Genomic DNA, 15,272 nt, shown 5'->3' on the forward strand with positions numbered 1-15,272 from the left:
TTCTGGGAGACCCAGGCTCTGTTCTCCAACTATCTAGAAGGATGAGGCGGACCGTCCCCTCACACCTCGGTACAGCACATGATATGTGGGGGGGTGGGGGCGCGAGGGTCTCTGCCAGAGGACTAGAATTGGGTCTCCCAAAAGAATCCCGGATTTTGGTGTCTGCCAATCTGATGTTATCCCAGGCTCACAGGTTTTCTCCTCTGCATAACAGGGTGACATCCTGAGCTCACAGAGAGCAGAGGACACATGTAAAGTTACCTCCTATGCTATAAAAGGTCTACCACACACAGGCTGTCCAAAACAGCGCTACGCTTCATTTCCTCCGCTTTCTGCTCTGAAACTCACCGGGGCCTGCCACCACTATGCAGGTGCCCATCTTTCCTCCCCTGAAGGCAACTGTGGCAAAGACCATGTCGCACATGGAGTCACCAGCAAACCCCTCACCGCATCTATCCAGTGCCTACACTGTGTCGGACACCATGCTAAACGTTCATGTGAATTAGCTGATTACTCTTCACCCCACACCCTTTGAGCCTCCTTTTTTCTCACCTGCCAAGTTCCTACTTCATAGAACTCTGAGAATTTAAAAAAAAAAAAAAAATGACATGTGTGTAAAGAGATCAGTACTGCACTTGGCACAGAACAAACGCACCGTAAGTATCACTTATCATCATCTTCATTTTACAGATCAGGAAACTGAGATACAGAGAAGTTAAGCTGCCGGAGCTCAGTCAATGACAAAGTCGGGCTTAGATTCCAGGCAGTTGGCTTTCAAGCACCCAACCCAGTACCTGGCACATGACAGGCTGAGCTCAATCAATGGCGGCCAGATCCTGAGCAGGATCTAGAACCAAGGAGAGCTGCATGAGAAGAGGAGCCTGAGAGGCTAGGTCTAGGTGGAGTGGCCTCTTAACTTCTCTGTAATGGCAGTGACTATATCCATTCCCCAGGACAGTGCTGAGCATTGAGTGCAAGGATGTACGAAAGGTCCTAGCACACTAACTGGCACAGAATAAAGCCTCTGTAAGGGCCAACTGTCCTCATTTTCGTTTGACAGATGAGAAAACAGAGGCTTAGAAGAAAATTGCCAGATATCACTCAGCTAGTAAAAGTGGCTGAGCCAGGGCTCGATCTGGGCAATCTTGCTTCAAATCCCTAGCCAGTGCCTGGCACACAACGGGCCAGGCCCTGTACCCTCCACCTGGCGCTCACGGGGCCGAGAGAACAATAGTCACAAGTGTCAGAAGAAGCCGGAGGGGGAAAACGACTGGATGAACTGAGAACCCTGAACCCGGGTCAGTGGAACTTAAGCACCTTAAACCTTCCGAGGCCTCGGTTTCCTTCTCCGAGAAATGAGGATAACACTGTCTCCAACCTAAGCAAGCGCAATCGATCACAGGTCCGGGCCTGGAAAGCCAAGGCTCAGCAAAGCTACAGGAGCCGCGGGAGTGGGTGCGGACGAGGGCTACCGGGGGAGGACCGGAGGGGACGGAGAGGATGTTTACCTTTGCGGAGCTCGCGATGCCACACCGAGACGATGGGTCCCGCGTGCTTGCGGTGGTGGATGAGCCACAGGGAGAGGGTCTGCACGCTCTGCTGAGAGTTACTCAGCTCCGAGAGCTTCTTCTCCAGCGCCGACTCGGAGAAGGAGGACATGGTGGCGGCGGCGAGGCCCGGCAGGGAGCGGCCTAGGCCGCCCAGTGCGGCGGCAAGAGTGACGGCACGAGGCCGGGGCCTCACTCCACCCGCCTGCGGGACTCTTTACGGACTGACAGACGGCCCGGGGGCCCTGCGGGGGAGGGGATGGGTCTCCGCAGTAACAGCCACCCGCACCGCGGCCACAAGATGGCCACCGACCTCTCACCCCGCCGCGAGCGCAGGGTCAAAGGGCAAGCGCAGAAGTGGTGGGGTACCGAGGTGGGGGGAGTCAGAGTGTAGAAAACACCCTAGTGTTGAAGGCCTCTTTGAATATCGCTCTTGAGTACTCCGAGAGCGGCAGACCAGGAAAAGAGAGCAACTCGACGGCCTCCGGAAGGCGCTTTGACCGCTCGCGCCCGTACGCCGGCGCAGTGAGTCTCATCGGAACCCTTTCTCCCGCTCCCGCAGAACCTTTCTGGCGCTGGGCGGTGCGCGAATTACGCGTCACTTCCGGCGCGGCGGAGGAGGCGGGAGAGTGAGGGAAAGGCTGGAAGACGAGGTAAGGGAAGAGTGGCGCGAGCAGGAGGGAGCACAGCAAACGCGAGCCCTTAGAGGGGAACCCCAGGGAGACCATGAGGTTGAGAGATCATAGCCTGGGAATGGAACGGGGCCTTTCTCCCTCACCTGGCAGGCCGCAGCCACACTCTTCCTCCTGCTTTCTGACCTTCCACCACAAAAAGCTTTTTTTTTTGGTTCCGCCGAGCCACGCACGTGCACTTTTTCTGCCTCCACATCTTGGCTTTTGCTCATCTTTCTCCAGAGGTGACGCCCCCCTCCCCACGTGGTGGGTTCCCACTCCACCTCCAGAACCACCCTTAGTGGCCAGTTCCGATGTTGAGTTTGTGACGGCTGTAAAACACACCTTTGTGCTCTTGGTTGTTGTGCGTGCCTGCGTGCGTGCTCACTAGTATTTGACTCGACCCACTTCAGTATTCTTGCCTGGAGAACCCCATGGACGGAGGAGCCTGGTGGGCTACAGTCCACGGGGTCGCAAAGAGTCGGACACGACTGAGCGACTTCACTTTCACTTTCTAACCCCATGGACTGCAGTGCCAGGCTCCTCTATCCATGGGATTTTCCAAGCAAGAACACTGGAGTGGGTTTGCCGTTTCCTACTCCACGGGATCTTCCTGCTCTTCGGGGAATTAAAGGCTGCCCTCTGGGGGGGTCCATTTGACTGTTGCTCAAATTTAAGTACCATATGTTAACTTTGTGGGTGGATAAGAAAGTCAGTGGGTTCGTTAACCTCCTTTAAGAAACACTATTTTGACACTCTGTTTTCAGAAACAGAAAACTCTGTACTCTTTTCCTATTTCAAAAAAGTTATAAATTTCAGTTATCAAATCACCAGAGAAATTTGTCCTTTTAACTGCTATGGGGTTGGTGGTAGGGAGTTAGGTTATTGTAGACATAACAGAATTTTTAAATGTCCCGATCATAGTGGAACCAACCAGTTGAAGCAGATTCCAGTTCGGAGACGCTGTTCTGTTATAATCAATGCCTGTTTTTGCTCTTAATGCCCTGATTTTTGCTTGGCTGCTTTTACTTCTCCAGACTAGAATCGTGATAATCACAGCCAACATAATGAGCTGCTGCTGTGAGCTAGATACACTGTTTTCACACAGTGACTCATTTAATCGTCGCAACAAAGCTATGAGACAGTATTATGTATTCTCATTTGGCAAATGAAAAAACTGAGGCTGAGAAAGTTTAGGTGACCTATCTAAGATTACAGGGAAGGGACTCTACCTATCTTTTTTACCCTAACACCTTATTCGTAGCTGGTTGAGTGAATTAATATCAAAGAGGTGAAAAGCCTAAAATCACAGTCAATATCCAGTAATAATTATAACCTAGGGCCTTTGAGTCCAGTTGCTCAGTCATGTCCAACTCTTTTCGACCCCATAGACTATACAGTCCATGTAATTCTCCAGGCCAGAATACTGGAGTGGGTAGCCGTTCCCTTCTCCATGGGATCTTCCCAACCCAGGGATTGAACCCAAGTCTCCCGCACTGCAGGCGCATTCTTTATCAGCTGCTGCTGCTGCTGAGTCACTTCAGTCGTGTCCGACTCTGAGCGACCCCATGGACTGCAGCCCACCAGGCTCCTCCATCCATGAGATTTGCCAGGCAAGAGCACTGGAGTGGGGTGCCATTGAGCCACCAGGAAAGCCCAAGAATTCTGGAGTGGGTAGCCTGTCCCTTCTCCGGCAGATCTTCCCAACCTGGGAATCAAACCAGGGTCTCCTGCATTGCAGATGGATTCTTCCAGCTGAGCTACCAGGGAAGCCCCAAATCTAGGCCATCTTTCTATATTAAGTAACAGTGTCATATAGTGAGCACTTTTACACCAAGTTACTATGTATTAAGCATCTTACATACATTCTTTTATTTAATCGTTAACAACAGTCCTATGGGGTATGTGAGGTTGCTCAGTCATGTCCGACTCTTTGCGACCCCATGGACTGTAGCCTACCAGACTTCTCAGTCCATGAGATTTTCCAGGCAAGAGTAAAGGAGTAGGTTGCCATTCCCTTCTCCATGGGATATTCCCGACCCAGGGATTGAACCCGAGTCTCCTGCATTGTAGGCAGACGCTTTACCCTCTGAGCCACTAGGGAAGCCCATGGGGTATGGGTATCAGTATTTGATATATGAGAAAACATTAAACATGGATGAGTAATCTGTTCAGTGTCACTTGGACACAAGAAACAACAGAACTTGGAAACAAATTGAGGTTATCTTGTCACAGATTCTTCATTCTCAAGCCAGGGGTTCATTTATTCTTTCAGCCAGTAGTTTTTGAGAGCCTTTGAAGCACTATTCAGAATAGTGCAAACAGACTGAATCTTTGTCCTCGGAAGCTTATCTTCTGCACAGGAAGATAAACATAGTCGTATGTAAAATGAGCCCAAAAGTTGTAAATGCCTTGAATAAAGATAAAGGAGGGTAAGAGGGATGAGGGGCTGGGGCGGGGGGTGGTTCCCTGGTAACTCAGTGGTAAAGAATCTGCCTGCCAAGGCAAGAGACTCAGGTTGGATCCTTCGGTCCAAAAGATGCCCTGGTGAAGCAAATGGCAACCCACTCCTGTATTCTTGCCTGGGAAATCCTATGGACAGAGGAGCCTGGTGGGCTACAGACCATGGGGTCACAAAAGAATGAGACACGACTTAGCGACTAAACAACAACAACAAAAGTGTAGCACCTTATCCTATACAGAGTGTCGCATTTGTCTTCCACACCTGCACACCATGGCACAGAGGTCTTATATCGCCCATGCCTGTGACAAAGCAGAAAGAGACGGGAAGGAAGGGGAGAGGTTGCCAGGGAAATGGGTTCGCTCAAACACTGATTGCAGTTCTGTTCCAACACCTCCCCAGGGACTGCTTTCCACAACCCAGTAGGGCTCCACTGAACTTGGAAAAGATAAGAGTCAAGAACTGGTTTATTCAGTCACTCTCTGCCACAGTTGAACTCTGCCTTGTCTTCTCTGCTCACCCAGAGAATCAGGTTGTTCTGAGTGCCTCATCCCAGTATCACTTTCTGGGCCAGAATGCCTCTTGCTATAAGTTATATAAACATCAGACTTTGCAGTACCACTTTAAATAATCAGTGTTGCATTTTATAGGAATAGAATCTAGGACACCTAAGCTTCTAAATCTCTAAACAGTTTCTTCTGTAATTGACATATTGTCACACAGGTGTGATTTCATGGCCATCCCATAAAGGTGTTATATATGCGTACCTTTTATAGTCATGCCAAAGTAGCCATTTGTTATACTCTCTTCCTTACAGAAAGCTGGTTTCTGTATTTCTTTGAAGATTCTCAATTGTGGTAAATCTTCATCTGTACAGTATCCCATTGGGAGAATATACTGCTATTTATGCATTCTACTATAGATGTGCAGTAGTTTTTAATGTGGAGGCAATTGTGGATAGTATATTCCAGAACACATCTATTGTATGCATTTCTGTTGGGTATATTTATCAAAGAATGCGCTTACTAGATCATAGTGTGTATGTTTGTTTAACTTTAGAATAATAGATACTGCCTAAGTATTTTCCAAAGTAGTAGTACCAGTTATACTCTTACCAGCACTGAATGAGAGTTCTCATTGCTTCATATTCTTGCCAACACCTAGTATTTGCTTTTTTCTCCCCCTTTTTTTCAGTTTAGCCCTTCTCGTTGTTGCGTAATGGTGTTTTGTTGCGGTTTTATATTGCGTTTTTCCATACTAACGATGTTAATATCTGTTAATATCTTTTCATTTGTTTCTTGGCCATCTAGATAGCCTCTATTGTGGTATGTTTGTGCAAGTCCTTTCCCATGTTTCTGCTGGGTTGTCTTTTCCTTAATGATTTATAGAAAATCATTATTATAAATATAGATGTGTTATAAGACATATCAGATATCTTTCCTCACTTTATGGGTTGTTTTCATCCTCTTAATGGTATCTTTCGGTGAACAAAAGTTCTTAATTTTAACATCATCCAATTTATCCATTTTTTTTCTATGGTTAGCTCTTTTCTGTGTCCTGTTTAAGAAATCTTTGGCTACTCCAACATTACAAAGATTTTCTTTTTCTTTAGAGAGATTTATTATTTGACATTTCACATTTAAATCTAGTATGAGATGTAATCAAGACCTATTCTGTGCCAGTTTATTTCAGTGTCACCTTCTACATGTGGAGTCTCTGTTGAAGGGGTTAAGTCTCTTTGTGTGGGGGTTATTTCTGGACTCTATTCTGTTCCATTTATTTATTTGCCTTTCTTTTTCCCAATAGCACACTGCCTTTAATTGTCATATCTTTACAGTAAATCTTGAAATCAGGTAGTGTAATTTACCAATTTAATTCCTCTTCTTCAAGATTATCTTATCTATTATAGGTGGTTTGTATTCCCATATCAATTTTAGAATAATCTTGTAACTTTCTACAAAAGTGCTACTGTGTTTTGGTTGGGCTATGTTGACTCAGTACCAGTGGTTCTCAGCCAGAGTGATTTTTACCCTCCACAGGACATTTGGCACTATCTGGAGACATTTTTGGTTGGTACTCAGGGGAGCGTTCCTGGCATGTTGGGGATGGGGCCAGAGATGCTGCTCACCATCTGACAATGCACAGACCAGTTCTCTACCAATAAATTATCCAGCTCAAAAATGTCAATAGAGCCACTGTAGAGAAATTCAGAATTAACGTAATCAGTGTTTCTTTTGGGCTTCTGTCTACCATCTTGTCTTCTGTTTGACTTACTGGTTTTGCTTCCGTTTTTTCTCATTTTTCACCTTCCTTTGGGTTAATAAAAAATATTTATTATCCCTTTTCATGCTGTTCATGGGGTTCTCAAAGCAAGAATGCTGAAGTGGTTTGCCATTCCCTTCTCCAGTGGACCGCATTTTGTCAGAACTCTCCGCCATGACCCATGTGTCTTGGATGGCCCTGCATGGCCTGGTTCGTAGTTTCATTGAGTTATACAAGGCTTTGATCCCTGTGATCGTTTTGGTTAGTTTCCTGTGATTGTGACTTTCATTCTGTCTGCCCTCTGATGGATAAGGATAAGAGGCTTGTTTGTGCAAGCTTCTGATGGGACTAGCTGTAGGGGAAACTAGGTCTTGCTCTGGTGGAAGGACCTTGCTCAGTAAATCTTTAATCCAATTTTCTGCTAGTGGGTGAGGCTTTGTTCCCTCCCTGTAGAACCAGACATGGAACAAGGCTCCATGGATCAAGGCTGTGGTCTTTCCAGTGGTCATGTATGGTTGTGAGAGTTGGACCATAAAGAAGGCTGAGCCTCTAGAATTGATGCTTTCAAACTTTGGTGCTAGAGAAGACTCTTGAGAGTCCCTTGGACATCAAGGAGATCAAACCAGTCAATCCTAAAGGAAATCAACCCTGAATCTTCATCAGAAGGACTGATGCTGAAGCTCCAATACTTTAGCCAGCTGAAGCTCCAATACTTTAGCCAGCTGATGCGAAGAGCTGACTCATTGGAAAAGACTGTGATGCTAGGAAAGATTGAGAGCAGGAGGAGAAGGGGGCGACAGAGGATGAGATGGTTGGATGGCATCATCAACTCAATGGACATGAGTTTGATCAAACTCCAGGAGATGGTGATGGACAGGGAAGCCTGGCATGCTGCAGTCCATGGAGTTGCAAAGAGTTGGACGCAACTGAGCAACTGAATGGCAATGAATTTATTATCCCATTTTTACTGCTCTCTGAACTTGTTAGGAACATATTCTTTTACAGTTCTTTTGGAATTTACCCTACAGATTTCAACATGCTCTCTTGACATGTTAGCTAATACAGTTTTTTTTTTTTTTTTAACCACTTGCTGGTACTACTAGTCTCTTCATATCCTTATCTCCTTTTACAGCACCCATGTACCTTTTGTGCATTATTGTCTGGCTTTTACCTTCAATTTTGAAAGATATTTTGTGGAATGTAAAATTCAAGGTTAGCAGTTACTTTCTTTCATCACTTTAGAGATGTCATTCTATTGTTTTGTGGATTTCATCATTTCTTTAGAGAAGTTATCTATCACTTCTGCTATATTAAGACTTTTCTCTTTATTTCTGGCTTTTTGGCTGTATGATGTGTCTCTGTGTTTCTCTTTGTATTATCGGCTTGGAGTTTGCCGAGCTTCTTGAATCTGTGGGTTAATCTCTTTCATTTTGTTAGCCATTTCTCAGCCATTTGTCCCCCAGAAGCAGCCTCCTCTCAGAAGTCATGTATTTTGAGATTCCTGAAGACTATGGTTTTGCTTATAGGACCTCAATCCTATATTACCACATTAAAAGCATCATCGTTGCTTTCTCATCAGTGACAGCCCTTGGCCTGGGCCTCATCATAAGTTTGAGCCATGTCCAGAATCAGCAAATAGACCAAAGGAAAACAAACAAACCAGCTGTTGATTGTTGACTCACTGTGACTTTCATCCTTCACTGGAGTCTTAGTCCATCTAGTCTTTGTTGCTTCTACAACTGTTTGATGCTTTAAGAAATGGTTTTTAAAATTTCTCTGGGTTTCTCTAGTTGTTACTGGGTGTACTGGCCTGCTATCCTCTACTGGAGCTATTTGAAAGGAGAATCTGTACAGATGTTTTTGAGTGCTTTGTCATATGCCAGATTTTCTTGCAGCTTCTAGGTGTATGGTTGCCTAGTCTAAAGTAGGTAAAACCGGCACAAACAAAATAATTCAGCATGCTGAATACTGTAATAGCAGTGTATACAGTGCTAGGAGAAAGGCGAATATGACAGCACCACCTGTTTAGGGAATTGCAAGTTGTATCGTTTCACATGGTGCAGTTTCCATTTCAAGGGGTGAAGCAGCGAGAAATGAAGTTGATGAGCATGGGCCTGATGGTGCAGAGCCCTGTACGCCATGGTACAAAGGCATTTGTACTTTAGGCAGGCTACAAAGAACAGGTGACGAATTGTAACCATGGAAAAGAGTGATCCAGGTTTTTGTTTTAAAAAATTACTTACATGTCAGTGTGAAATGTGGGTTCAAGAAGGACTTACACACAAGGCAAGGGTTGCCAAAGAAAAAACATTATGATCAGTCCAATATTAAATAGATGATTATAAGCATCAATAGGTCTGGAAGATACTGAAGGGTAGAACTGATGAAGCTTAAGGGAAGGGTGGAGTTAAGAGAGGTGAGGGGCCTCCTCAGTGGCTCTGTGGTAAAGAATCCACCTGCCAAAGCAGGAGACACAGATTCAGTCCCTGGCCCAGAAGAATCCCACATGCCACAGAGCAGCTGAGCCTGCACGCCACAACTACTGAGCCTGTGCTCTAGAGCCCGGGAGCTGCAACCACTGAGCTCACCCACCACAACTCCTGAAGCCTGCGAATTCTCGGACCTGTGAGCTGCAACCACTGAAGCCTGTGCTGCACAACAGGAGAAGCCACTGCTGTGAGAAGCCCAGCCACCACAATGAGGAGTAGCCCCTGCTCACTGCACCCTTAGAAAAGCTTGGGCAGCAACAAAGACCCAGCACAGCCAAAAATAAATTTTTTCTTTTTTTAAAGGGAGGTGAAAGAATGCAGAGAGTCTAAGGTGTCTAGCCCAGGCGAGGACCATAAATCATGAAGGGAATACAGCAGAAAGAGCAGATGAGTTCAGTTTGGGACAGGCCGTGGTCTCACTTCACTAGCTCTGTTACGGTTTTCGTCATGTAATCTGAGAACGTAGATCCTGGGATCCCCAGGATATCTTCTTGAAACTCCTGAGATGAGTAAGAGAGATGCAGAACCCCAGGCCTTCCACCCAGCTTTAACCAGACACTGATTTTATCAGTTTTACATGCTGGGCTTCCATTTAAACTGTTCTATTTGAAGGAAGTTTTCCATGCTAAAAGATAAAAAAGTTACTAAGCAGTGTTTCCTTCTTCATTCATCTTCCCATTTGAAGTCTGTTTTGAGTCACTTGTTTGAATGGAGGCCTGTGGTAGGGCGTGCAGAGCTACTCTCTCTGAATCCTTGTCTGTGGCTCTTTGACCCTGACGGCTGCATCTCTTTACTGTAAGTAGGGTTTGGGGGCCACAATCCTTTATTCGCAGTCAGTAGATGCTATTCCACTGTCTTCTGTTGCAAATGAGAAGTCCAAAGCTGGTCTTTTTCTAAGTTATATGTTGTTTCTTCCTGAAGGCATATGTGATCTCCCCTGCTTTTATCTTTTAGTGTACAGGAATTTTACCAGAATGTGACTAGATGTGTATCCTCCAGTCTTTTCAATCTCCAGGTAAATCCTTTTGCAGCTTAGGGAAGTGTTTCAGTTGTTTGTTTTAGCTCTTCCATCTGTTCCTTTTTCTCCTTCTAGAATTCCCAGCTATTTTTATGTGGGTTCTCCCAGATCTGTCCTCCAAACCTCACGTTTTTTGTCTCTTTGTGTTCCTGCTCAGTTTTAAGATAGCTCTACTTGATCTTGCCAACCACTAATAGGATCGCAGCGATTAACTGTCTTTAAAAAAATTTTTTTTAATCAGTTGAGTGTTTTTGGTATGGAAAGACATGTTTTTAAAATTCTAAGAGATATCTTTTTGTCTTGTAATTGAATTTCCTTATTACTGTTTTTCAGATTTTTATCTATCTCCTTTTGTTGTTGTTTGGGTCACGCTAAGTCCTGTCTGACTCTTTGTGACCCCATGGACTGTAGCCCACCAGGCTCCTCTGTCCATGGGATTTCCCAGCCAAGAATACTGGAGTGGGTTGCCATTTTTCTTCTTCAGTGGGTCTTCCCAACCCGGGGATTGAACCTGTGTTTTCTACATTAGCAAGCGGATTGCTTACTGCTGAGCCACTGGGAAACCTTGTATCTCCTTTAGTTGTTCTGTTACTGTAATATTCACCACCTCAGGGGTTCTCTATCTGCCTTTCCTACTCCTGACCTCTGTGTCCCATTAAGTGGTTACTTCTTTCATTCTGTTGTTACAGTTACTAGTACCTCCAGATCATCGGTGTGTGGTGTGTGAGCTGGTGCTGATGGAGTATCGGTAGTCCTTGACTTAGCTTTCTGGCATCCATACCTAGCATTTTGCTAGCCTGGATAAGAGAGAATTTGAGCTTCTTCCTTTCCCTGGCTTCTTGGAGGTCACAGAGACTAGGAACCTCACAGACCAGCAGTGCCCTTCTTCTCATAGAACTCTGGGGCCAAACTTTATATGGGATATGAGAACCTAATCGTTGCCCAGAGCCCCCTCCTGACCCCAGGGGAGAAATCCAGGACCAGCTGTCTCTCTCTGGGCTGAGCAGGTTTTGCCCTCACCTACCAGGCACCACTTGCCTGCCAGCTATATTGGGACAGGGAGAAGCAACAGACACTTTTATTTAAAAAAAAAAAAAAAAATGTATTTGTTTGGCTGCCTTGGGTCTTAGTTATGGCATGCAGGATTTTTATTTGCAGCATGTGGAATCTAATTCCCTGACCGGGGATCGATCCTGGGTCCCCTGCATTAGGAGCTGGAGTCTTAGCCACTAGAGCGCCAGGGAAGTGCCAGCAGACACTTTCTTGTCATCATCTGTTCAGAAGCCCCCAGCAAATAGAGAGAGAGAGACACACACACCACCAGGCTAGGTGATCTCTAAGCCTCCATCCAGTGCCTGCCTTTTACAGCCACATGTATTTATGGTCTCCAGCTTCAGCTCAATCCTCAGTACCCTGGGACCAGACTTTTATGTCTTCCCAGCATGCTTTGCTTTCCCCAGAGGGAATATTGGAGACTTTTATTTCTCTCCTCAAGCCCTCTGTTTCCCCTCCTTCTTGTTCACTGTCAGCCCATGACTTTGCATTTCCCCTCGTAGAGAAAAAGAGCTTCTCTTGCGTAAAGTTGCTGAGCTCCTTTGATTACCTATAAACCTGTCTCCTTTCCCTGCCTGCCTGCCGTCCACCTCTCCATCCTGCCCCAACCTCTCTTCTCCCGTGGTCTCTGTGATCATCTGCGCTCCTGGTTTTCCCATCTCTCTGGCCGCTACCTTTCATTTTGTGTTGCTTTCAGTCCCACCCAGTTCTGAGTCTTCTCCTGTATTACTAGCTGCCAGGGAGTCTTTTTCAGTGAGTAAAGTTGATCCAATCACCCTCTGCTTAGAACCTGTCTATGATAAGAACAGGCGTAACTAGTCCATGCTGGTAGAAGTCAGAGTAATGGTTACCTCTGGGTAAGTAACCAGAGGGTAGGGGAAGTGGGAATTGATTGCAAAAGGGAATGAGGGAGCCGTTCAGTGTGCTGGAAATAATTCTGTATCTTATTTTGGGTAGTGTTTCATGGGCCTCTGCATATGTTGAAATTCACTGAAGTTTCTATTCACTCCTCCCTTGAGTCTTGCCTCAGCGTTTTCCTCCTGTGAAACCCAGGCTGTCTGTCTGAGTGTTAAGACATGTAGGTCTTCCAGGCTCACATAGGACAGTAAGCACTGGTCTCTCCTAATTCTTCATAGACCGTGTTGTCACTATATATCTGCTTCCCTCACTAGACTGGGAGCTCCTGAAGACCAGGAACCGGCTCTTTTCCATTCTGTTGCTCCCCCAGCACCTCGTGCAGTGACTGGTACGTAGGCCACTGCTGAATGTCTGTTGAGTGATGAGTGCGAGTTCGTTTTGTATTTGCTCTGAGCGTGGCCTTCTGTACTGAAAAGTCTCCTTCCCTCCAGCCTGCAGGATGTTTCCTCAATGAGAGGAAGGCTGTTGCACAATGGCAGTGTTTGATACCCCAGAGGAGGCCTTCGGTGTCTTGCGTCCGGTCTGCGTTCAGCTCACCAAGACGCAGACGGTGGAGAACGTGGAGCGTCTACAGGCCCAGTTACAAGCCGTGAGTGACTCTGCCCTTCAGGAACTTCAGCAGTACATCCTCTTCCCTTTGCGATTTACCCTGAAGACCCCAGGCCCCAAAAGAGAGCGCTTGATCCAGAGCGTGGTGGAGTGCATCACCTTCGTCCTGTCTTCAACATGCGTCAAGGAACAAGACCTCCTCCAGGAGCTCTTCTCGGAGCTCTCTGCCTGCCTGTATTCGCCCAGCTCTCGGAAACCCGCGGCTGTGTCCGAGGAGCTGAAACTGGCTGTGATCCGGGGCCTTGGCACGTTGATGCACTCGGCTTATGGGGACATCCTTCTGACTTTTTATGAGCCCTCCATTCTGCCTCGCTTAGGATTTGCCGTATCTTTGCTGTTGGGCCTCGCAGAACAGGAGAAATCCAAGGAAATAAAAATGGCTGCCTTAACATGTCTGCAGGTTCTGCTCTTTCAGTGTAACTGTCAGGACCATCCCCGCACCTTGGATGCGCTCCAGCAGAAGCAGCTGGGGGATTTGTTTGCTTCCTTTTTACCTGGACTCTCCACTACCCTCACCAGAGTCATCACAGGAGACTTCAAACAGGGGCACAGCATCGTTGTGTCTTCCCTCAAGGTCTTTTACGAGACAGTGAGTTTCATTATGGCCGATGACCAGCTCGGAAGGGTCTCAGAGGTCCAGGCGAAACCTGCTGTGGAGCGCAGAGTAGCAGAGCTGATGGTTCACAGGGAAGCTAGCTGGGTAAAAAGTACTGGTGACAAGTTGACCATCCTTATTAAAAAGATAACAGAGTGCATTTCAGTCCACCCACACTGGAAGGTCAGGCTGGAGCTGATAGACTTTGTCGAGGCCCTTCTGTTAAAGTGCAGCCGGTCACTGATCGAGTCAGCTGGTCCCCTTCTGAAGGCCCTGGTGAGTCTGGTAAACGATGAGAGTCCTGACGTCCAAGCCCAGTGCGATAAAGCCCTGAGGCGTTTTGCAGATGAGAAGGTGGTGGTGGGCAGCAGAGCCTTCGCCGACGTCCTGTCAGAAAATCTGCACTCCCTGGCCACGTCCCTTCCTCGCCTGATGAGCTCCCAAGACGACCAGGGCCGATTCTCCACTCTCTCCCTGTTACTCGGGTACCTGAAACTCTTGGGCCCCAAAGTGGACTTCGTCCTCAACTCTGTGGCCCACCTCCAGCGCCTTTCCAAAGCACTTATCCAAGTCCTGGAGTTAGACGTGGCGGATGTCAAAATTGTTGAAGAGCGGCGCTGGAGCTCCGAACATCTGAGCGCTTCTCCAGAGACTCCAACCATGAGGCCCTGGGCTCAGATGCAGAGGAGATATTTCCGCTTCTTCACCGACGAGAGGGTTTTTCTGCTCTTGAGGCAGGTTTGTCAGCTGCTTGGTTTCTATGGGAACCTCTACTTGCTTGTGGATCACTTTATGGAACTGTACCATGAGTCTGTGGTGTACCGGAAGCAGGCCGCCATGATCCTGAATGAGCTGGTCGTGGGAGCTGCTGGGCTGGGGGTGGAGAATCTCCATGAAAAACCCACTCCAGCTGACCCAGAGGAGCTGAGGGAGATCGTGACCTCCATACTTGAAGTATACACAAGCCAAGAAAACTGGTATTTGGTCACTTGTGTGGAAGCTGAAGATGCGGGAGAGGAGCTGATGGTGGGGTGGACAGGCCTTCAGGCCCTCGCTTCTGGTGCACACACCTGCCCGCCTACCTCTTCCCCTGCATTCTCAAACCCGAGTCCCACGGTCTGCTCCATGAACAGCAACATCTGGCAGATATGCATCCAGTTGGAAGGGATCGGCCACTTTGCACACGCACTAGGGAAGGACTTCCGTTTGCTCTTGATGTCAGCCCTCTATCCAGTACTGGAGAAGGCTGGGGACCAAACCCTGCTCATCAGTCAGGCGGCCATCGGCTCCATGACGGACATCTGCCAGGCTTGTGGCTATGACTCCTTCCAGCACCTGATCAATGAGAATTCCGACTATTTGGTGAACGGGATCTCTTTAAACCTGCGTCATCTCTCTCTGCACCCTCACACCCCGAAGGTCCTGGAAGTTATGCTACAGAACTCGGATGCAAGCCTGCTTCCTTTGGTGGCAGACGTGGTTCAAGATGTCTTGACCACCCTGGACCAATTTTACGATAAGAGAGCTGCAACTTTTGTCAGTGTTCTGCACGCCCTGGTGGCAGCGTTAGGTAAATTGAGAGCCCTTTTTAATGCTGATGGGAGGGAAGGACTAGTATCATCGTTTGGGGCATCTTGTTTTTTTTTTTG

The 15,272-nt window shown here is 47.1% G+C and overlaps 2 protein-coding genes across 3 annotated transcripts in view; one reads left to right on the forward strand and one right to left on the reverse strand.

The window, feature by feature from the left end:
* RPRD1B (regulation of nuclear pre-mRNA domain containing 1B) overlaps positions 1–2,121 on the reverse strand; it is a 56,895-nt gene extending 54,774 nt beyond the window's left edge. The window contains exon 1 of the mRNA XM_040247333.1: positions 1,509–2,121. Coding sequence (XP_040103267.1) covers positions 1,509–1,659 — 151 coding nt within the window. The 5' untranslated portion in view covers positions 1,660–2,121. The remainder of the gene's footprint in view (positions 1–1,508) is intronic.
* A 29-nt stretch (positions 2,122–2,150) lies between these two features.
* The window catches only part of TTI1 (TELO2 interacting protein 1), a 40,828-nt gene continuing 27,706 nt past the window's right edge, over positions 2,151–15,272 (forward strand). The window contains exons 1-3 of one of the 2 annotated variants that reach the window (XM_040247335.1): positions 2,160–2,200; positions 10,385–10,445; positions 12,851–15,193. In XM_040247335.1, coding sequence (XP_040103269.1) covers positions 12,892–15,193 — 2,302 coding nt within the window. In that variant the 5' untranslated portion in view covers positions 2,160–2,200; positions 10,385–10,445; positions 12,851–12,891. Of the gene's footprint in view, positions 2,201–10,384; positions 10,446–12,850; positions 15,194–15,272 lie in introns of both variants that reach the window. The other variant, XM_040247334.1, reaches the window with a different exon arrangement.

This window comes from Oryx dammah, unplaced genomic scaffold, assembly GCF_014754425.2.
Source record: "Oryx dammah isolate SB20612 unplaced genomic scaffold, SCBI_Odam_1.1 HiC_scaffold_10, whole genome shotgun sequence".
Classification (NCBI taxonomy): Eukaryota; Metazoa; Chordata; class Mammalia; order Artiodactyla; family Bovidae; genus Oryx; species Oryx dammah.